General features: G+C 36.5%; 1 protein-coding gene across 1 annotated transcript in view; it reads right to left on the bottom strand.

Annotated features, from left to right (window-relative positions):
* Positions 1–8,449, bottom strand: part of PDE11A (phosphodiesterase 11A) — a 254,387-nt gene that overhangs the window by 98,702 nt on the left and 147,236 nt on the right. Inside the window, exons 7-9 of the mRNA XM_019554498.1 lie at positions 6,192–6,267; positions 4,248–4,315; positions 2,653–2,745 (exon numbers count right to left, since the gene is read on the bottom strand). Coding sequence (XP_019410043.1) covers positions 2,653–2,745; positions 4,248–4,315; positions 6,192–6,267 — 237 coding nt within the window. The remainder of the gene's footprint in view (positions 1–2,652; positions 2,746–4,247; positions 4,316–6,191; positions 6,268–8,449) is intronic.

Raw genomic sequence — 8,449 nt, 5'->3', positions numbered from 1 at the left:
GCTCATTTATACTTGTTAGGTCCCTCCATTTTCTCACAACTGTCTGGTTTTTATTATTCTGAATCTTTTTTTTAATCATTTCCAAATATTATCTCCTCACACTTTATTCATGTTCCTCAAGAATTATATTACATTATAATAATTACATTAAACACCACTTACCCAGTATAGGACCCTAAGGTTAATCTTTTGCCATATTGAAAGTTCATTATTTATTCCCATATATGGCATGGCAGGAGACACAACTGTTGGGACTAGGGATCAGATCCTGTCATGCCATTTAATGAATGTGAGCCAGGGGCTTTAGGTACTGCTAAAAGTGTTCTATATAAGAAGTAGTGCCTGTATATTTGGATGTGAATCTCCTTAGAGTTTATATCAAAATGCCTTACCTCATCTGATATCCAAGTCATTTTGTAGGTCTACCTAGATGAGTAAACTGCATTGTTCTGATTTAAGGAAAGGATGCCTCAACAGTAAATTATGATTGCCATTCACTTTCCCATTACTGACATCTATACCATAAGACAAGTAGTCCCTGTATATCTTCCAAGAAAGTAGTTGTATTTTAATTCTATTGATTAAATAATGGATTTTCATATCCTATCTAAACTTTATTTATTTTGCACCTGGCTGCACACTGTATTTGTCATACATAGCTTGTTTCTCTTCTCATGGAAAAGAATTCAATCCAAGATGCAATTCCATATTAATCAGCCAACTGTATTGCCAATTGCATTGCAAACACCAATTAACTATTCTGACTGCAAATACAGAAGAGGATTTGCACTTTCTTTAAGGTATATACAGTATAAACATAAATGCCGATTATGCATTATGTAAATACAAATGCTGAAATGAGTATGCTTAAATTTAAGAAGCCAAATACTGCCATTGCTTTCAAAAGGATTTAAAAGTTAAGCCTATGTTTCAGTGTTTTGCTGAACAGAGACCACAGGGGCAAAGAAATATCTCCAGGTTTGCATACAAATTCCAAGCACTCTGTGTATGTTTGTTTTCTGATGCTGACTTTTACTTCTGTATTCAGACAAACTTCTGCTGTTCTTACTGAGGAATCGCATACCTGTAGATGTTGTAATGTTGCATAAAATTAGTGGAGTTACATTTTCAAAAGATGGGTACATTATTCAAATTATTCAAATCATGTTATTAATCATATGTGAAATCCAGGATATTCTTGGAAATTATGTTTCCTTTGACCAAAACTTCTTCAAATTATATTATTATAAGTAGAATGTGCAAGTGCCTATTCAAAAATTTAGTATTAAATGATCACAGACTTCAGAAAGACAGGATACCAGATAGATATTAAGTATTAAACTACAGTTTAAGCAATGGTTTCTCATGATTGTATAAAACCAGACTGTAAAAAGTATAACAGAATTACAGATTACATGAAATACAAGAAAAATATAATCTTCAGATACATTTGGGGTATTTTTAAATATGACACATAATAAAAACAATAAACTAAGCCAAAACCTACTCAATGATTTATACTACTTTCTTTTACTAATACATTTCTCATATTTTTTAATAAAACAGTAAGCCTGGGAATTTAAAAAAAAACTTGTTTTGCAGTATAGTCATTAATAGCCTTTTCAACCAGCCATCTTTTTTCAAAACAGCATGTTTTGAATCATGATGATAACTTTAATGAAACTCTCAGGCCTAAAAACTGAGCACCGCTTTAAAGATGCAGGGGTAAGGTTCCTGAATACGACATCATTTACAAAATACAAAGTCTCTGTAAAAGCCTCTGATTTATAAGACTATATATTTAAAATATATATTCAATGGATAATGACAAAAAATCATTGTTCCCCAGTGAAAAACAAGACTCATTTCATGGCTGTAATAGCAATGGTTCCACATTTCAAGATGAAGTATACACCATAATTATGCAATATTCTAAGTGTTTTAAAACTGACTGAAAGAGTTTACAGTTCTTTTGAATGTCAGAGAGACTCTAGGCTACCTAAAATTTCATTCATATCCCAGTCCACTTCAGGTGGAGCAAGCTAAGTTTATAAGACAATTTCTAAAGCTCTCTTCTAATTGGGAAAAACATCTTTGAGCAGTCTTTGGTAAACATTTTATGCAATTCCTCTTTCTAGTTATAGAATTTAAAAGAGAATAGTCTTTCAATGTTGTTGAACCATTATAGAGAATTAAGTGGGAATTTATCAGCTTCATTCACAATATATTTTTTAAATTGTGTGTCTCTTTTCACTATCCTGGTCTTTGACATCATTTTAGGGTGGGGGGTTCATTTGATTTATACTATTATAAGCTCTTCAAGACTTGGACCACATTCTTTCTTACTGCTATGAATTCACATTTCAAATATATGGCTGTAGACATATATGATTAGGGTTCAATACCTATCTGCTGTGTGTGCCTTGTGAAAACTTACTTAAGCTGAGAACTGTGCCCATTACAATTAATATTCCTTGAAGTAAGCCTCTTTGCAATGTTTTTCTAAAGGAACAAGAATTTGGAGTGGACAGCAGGGGATTTTTAGAAAATGATTGACTACAAAGTTTGCTGTGAAAACTTCTGTACTAGAGCAGTCCTTCATATATGACAAGAATGGTTTATGGAGAGCAACTGCTTTTATCAAATACTTACATCAAGAGCCACAGATTGTTTTGCCCATGATTTTTTCACCTGGTCATACATTATTGTGTTGTTGATACCCAGGCCACAAAAAATAACAAAAGCCTAACAAGAAGAAAAGAATTAAATTAAATTACCAACACAAAATGAATGCTGATTTAGTTATTTCGAAGAACAGGATGAGAACCAAACTAGAAACAAATATAAAATTATAGAAATGTATGATAATTGTGTTTATGGCAGAGATATGTTATCTGAAGGTTGTTGTCTCAGACATGAGAGAAGAAAGATGAGATACCAAGGATGTTGTTTAGTTTGGCTGCAACTTCTAACTTAGCCAGATCCTTCATGCAGAAGGGGTGCCAGTGGTGGTGGCAGTGGATGTAGCTACCACAGTGGCAGTGGCTACTGTGCATCATGGGACAAGGGTCTGCACATCAAGTAAGCACTTGCTCTGGTGGAGGCAAGCAAGTGGCAGTGGATCAGGCAAGCAAGGGAGGTGTTGGCAAAGCCCTTCCTTTGCCCCCGGCCACCAATGGCCATATTTACTGGAGCCTCAAGTCCCTGGATTCTGTGGCAAGCCAAACCCAACCACTAACCATGCCCCCAATTCTCTGAACAACTATAAGTCCAGCAGGCCAGAAAGAATTGTTTGGTGGGCCAGATCTAACCTGCTAGTAGTATATTTTACACCCCTGACTTCATGCCTTGAGGAACAACTAGCAATAACACACACAGTTCACATCTTCAATTGTTTTAACCTGGTGAGGAGTTGCTATCAATCCACTATTCTGCCACAGCGGGGCCCCAGACTACTGTTGATATCCCATTGCCTTCCTTTCCTTCAGGGCTAAGGGGCTATTAAGCAAGTGTTAATTTTAATAATATCATTCCTTTCCTCTTTAGCCATAGAGATTTTTTATATGATAAAACCCCAATTTGATGGTCTTATTACTGTCATTTTTATACAGCTTCTGACCTAGATAAAAATAATCTAAAAAAAAGATACCAGTGAGGATGTTTAATGATTATCCAATTTAAGTGAAATTACATAAAAGACAATTATAATGCCTTTTCTTATTTGTTTGTGTTTATAGAAAAGCCAGGATGCAAGCAGATGTTGCCCTTGTGCCTCCCGAAACAATTTAATGGCAGCACAAAGCCATTTAAACTTTAAAGGGGAGGACAACTGTTCAATTACTGCATGACCTGGGAAATGCCCTGTAGGATTCCCCAGCTTGCAGATGTGCACCTGGGTTGGGATGCTGCAGTGTGAAATGTGTGCCCCAGGAATCCCCTTCAGGGGACTCCTGGAGTAGGTATCTGCAGGCCAGGGAAGCCCCATGGTGGTTTCCCCACTTGTGCACCCTCAGTTGGGGCTCAGTAGCATGAAACCCATGCCTGGGTTGGGCCTCTAAAGCCCTGGGAATGGCAGGGGCCTGACTGTACAGGACAACAGTCCTGGTAACATCTGTTTGTGCTGTTCAACAGCTTTGATGGGACACCACCAGCCGATGGGGCAACAAAACAATGGCTATTTGTACCGTAGGTGCACAGAACTTATGCTGATAAAATAGACTGTTAGTACAAAATGAAGTACTTCTTACCTCAAATAGTCTCTGATCAGCATCATCAAAAGGCTTCCCATCAAGCCTATTCAGCACTTGAGCTACGCCTTTAAACAAATAAAAAAGGTTATAATATATGTATATAAAATTCATCATGCAGAAATTGCTGTCCATTACCAATAATTAAAATATGTTTTCACTGAAAAACAAAACTTCAAACATTCATGATGGAAAAAATAAATAAATGTTCATATTTGAAACATTGATGATTTATTGTGATTCCTTTATCCAGGGAATATATTACTTTTAGGGATTTTCTTCACTGTGCAAGTGCCGTATTTGCTACTTTACACAGTATTGCATATAATGTTTTGCATGGAAAACTAAGGCCCAAATTCAGCGAGGTATTTAAGCTTCTTAAGCAGCTGTCAAACTAGGAGCAGTTATGAAATATCAAGGACTCAGGGACTTCAAGTTACGAATGTAAATTTGCTGAATCAGTGGCTAAAACTTGGCTAATTTACTATGACCTACATACAAGTCTCTTTCCCCCATGACTGTTCCAACTATTTGTTTAGTCACTTAACGCATAATTCTATTAAGCAACTTGAAGGAAAAAAAATCTATTCAAAGCTACTGGCTCCAAACTAATAATATTGAATTCCTTTGCAAAACTCTGTTCGCAAAATTCTCTTCCTTCTGTTGTACTCATCTACTGTATACCCAAATAAAAATACTGTAATGTTTTCAGTATTTTGCATACAGAATTTTTCTTCAGCTTCTTTGGATGGATACACACTAGATAAGGGACGTAAGCCATATTTTTATAAATTACAATCAGCACATTTACTTTGGTTAAGCAAACACAGAGAACATAGTCATATGGTATAAGAAGTTCCCTCCGTGGAGTACACTCCCCAGTGTCATCAACTAGGTGTCATAGCATATGGTTGTGTCCTCAACTAGTGTAAATTGTTGTAAGACCATTGTCTAACTGAGCTATGACAATTTATACAAGTTGAGGACCTAGCTCAAACTTTTCAAAGACCTACCTTTTTGTGTATAAAATCAAGCAGTTGTATGTCTGATCCTGAGAGAAGACAGTAAGGACCTTGTTGGGTTAGATGAGGGGTGATTAGCCACTAGTGCATGGGCCAGATCCAGCCCCCAGTGTGGTGTCATCCAGCCTCCAAGGGGATCCCGATAGCTCCTGTATGGAGCCCCATGAGCCATGGCTCTGCTTGCTAGATCTGGCATGCAAGCAATATGGGGCCTGATCCCAGCATGTGGAGGTGGCAGGGGGCTCCTGGAACCCAATATTGGGTAGGCAGAGGCAGCAGAAAGCCCTGTGCTGCCTCCACCCAGCTGGGATGGGCTCCAGCCAGGTGGAAGGGGGCCAGTACCCTTGGGCCTGATCCCAGCACATGGAGCTGACATGGGTGACTGGGGCCAATCCAGGGCAGGCATGGGCAGAAGGGATCTTCATCTGGCTCATGGACTCACCCTGTGCCATTTGTCTGGCCCACAGGGTCAAAACTGTGAGCATGACTGGATAAAATCAATAGCTGCCCAATCTATGTGGAAACATGAATGAAAACGGTCAGAAAAACCTACCAGGTTGTCTCTCTTTCACTTCGAGTTTCAGGAAATGGATTATTATTACAAGTAAGATAACAATGAAGAAACTGGAAAGCTTAAAAAAGAAATCCATACAGTATCCAAGTCAAAACATTTCTTCCCCTATACTTAAAATGCATCCTAAGTATTAGGCAGACAATGTTCTTTGCATGAATCTGATATCTTTTATTAGACCAACTTAAATAGTTGGAAAATAATTATTAACAAGCAAGCTTTTGGGTTCAAAAAACCTTCATTCTTAACATATTCAACTGTGGAAAAGAAGAAAAAGGATTACAGAATTAAGACAGAATTAAATTTACATTAGCACTATAATGACACAAACAGTTATGAGGAGTATCTTACCAATTATCTGGTGATTGCTATTCCATATAGGAACACAAAGAACAGACCTTATGTGAAAGCCAGAAATCTGGTCAGCCTAGGATATAAAAAATGAGAATTTTAGCCATTGATATAGTATCTAGTTAGTTATTTACAGCCTTCTGAAGTTCCAGTAATAAAGTCATGGAGGACTTCAGTATGAAAACATTTACAAATCCACCTTGCTCACATCATGTTGGCCTTTCAAGTAAAAGTTCAAGAAGATTATTTTCATGAAAATAGCAAGCAATTTTAATACTAACTACTTGCTGGGAAAAGTTTCTACTTGAACCTTACCAAATATATAAAGAACCCAAAGGCCTTGCCTCAGAAACCTCATGGTATTTGACTACTGATTTGAACCTGGAAGCTGCAAGTAGGAGAGGAACAGTATAAAAAACCCTGGCCATACCCTGTTCACTCTCCCTTTCGGCATCCACTCTCTGCTACTGTGATGTTAAAATCCATCAAACAGATTTGAAGCAAGGGCCTCTTAAAAAAATTAATCTGAGATTGGCTTTGAAAAACAACCAAACAGAAAGAGACAATAAAGTAAGAAATGAGCAGGGAACTTTCTGGGAGGAAAAAAGGCAGTTTCAGGAGGAACTGAGGAATATGGTCAGAAGGAGAAACTGAGATTTCCTACATAAATGATACCTGTAACTATAATATCTCCTTCTTGCTTTGAGGTAATAGGCCATGGTATGAAATACTGTGATCTACTTTTAATTCAACTAATTCTTCACTTCCTTTGCTTTATTTTTTATAAATATTGGCACAAGATACCTCAAGGTAAGTGATTCTTGAATCTGAAGAGAGTTGAGAGAAGGCCAAGAAGAAAGACTTACCCCAGCCAAGACAGAGGCATATCTTACTAAGTGATATTCTAATATGGCAAAGGTCCAGTGTTTGTAAGTATCTACACATGTGAACTGCTCACTAAAATCAGAAGGAAGTACTACGTGAAATTCAGCATAAGACACTGCTCTATTAGACATATGATTTTTTTGTTAAGAAATGAGTAATTTTATTTAAGCAGATGAAGGAATGTGTGATATATCCTGAACTCAGACGAACAAACTCTAACTAAAAGCACACTTCAAGCATTCATGGGTTACTATCTAACAAAAGGCATTTTGACATTTTTTGGCATACAGTGAAATCACATATCTTTTTTGTATTTTGAAATATTTTGGATATTTAGGATCACATATTTACAGAGCTGGGCCAGCCCTCGAGCAACTCAGATGGACTCAGCACAGATGAAAATGGGCTTACATAAATATTTCCTTTGCCACAATAGTATTTCCTGGATTATTTTTTTTCTACATAGTTACTATATTACAGGTAAACACTACTGAGTTCAACTGAGTTATACCAGGCTCCTCCAGCTCTATAAATTTGCTCTCCTACCTTTATAAGCATATGGAATACTTTTATATAAAAGGGTTTCATATTATTCCAAAAAACTATATCTAATTTCACATATGTGCAAGATGTAAAACATAGGATTTTTATATAGCAATCATAAATAAGTTACAGATTCATTTTTTTCTGTGAGGTAAATTTGTGTAAGATGAAATTTTATGAGGTCCAATCCAATATAATGCAAGTTTTCTGTGGAAGGGAAAAGAAGAAAAGAAGACCCTTCTATATTTCATTTGCTATCTGAGTTTTGCAGATCTTGTTTTGATGTAGGTCTTAAAATATTTATTAATACAATTGTTCGATGAAAAAATGGTTTGACAAACATTTCTTTGAAGATCTGAAGATCTAAGTTACCGTAGGGAAGGGTATGCGTGTTTTTGTAAGTGCAGAGGTAGAACAACAAGGTAAGTGTTTCTTGTTCTATTTTATTTTAATGAGTGGTGCACCTGATTGTTTTTAATACACCTGATTGTCTGATGTTATTTCCAACAAGTAGTTTTGAAGATTAAATGTTATGATCATACCAACATATACAATGATTCACAGCAGTCTTTTTCTATGTAAGTCAGGCAGTATCACTTAGTCTCTAGAATTTTAGTAAGTTTGAAATAAATATGGTATGCCTGCATTAGTAATTAGATCACGACATACTGAAAGTGTAACATCAAGGATTCGTATATTTTACTTCAGCATCTCTCATTGAGATCAAGTATTCCTCAGGCCAGTGGTGTCCTTTGGGTTGTTGGGGCCCTGGACAAGAGAATAATTTGGGGCCCTTTATAGGTAGGAGTGCACTGATAGAGATTTTTGGG

Source organism: Crocodylus porosus, unplaced genomic scaffold, assembly GCF_001723895.1.
Source record: "Crocodylus porosus isolate Cpor-Errol unplaced genomic scaffold, CroPor_comp1, whole genome shotgun sequence".
Lineage (NCBI taxonomy): Eukaryota > Metazoa > Chordata > Crocodylia > Crocodylidae > Crocodylus > Crocodylus porosus.
This window is presented reverse-complemented; position numbering and strand designations above follow the sequence as displayed.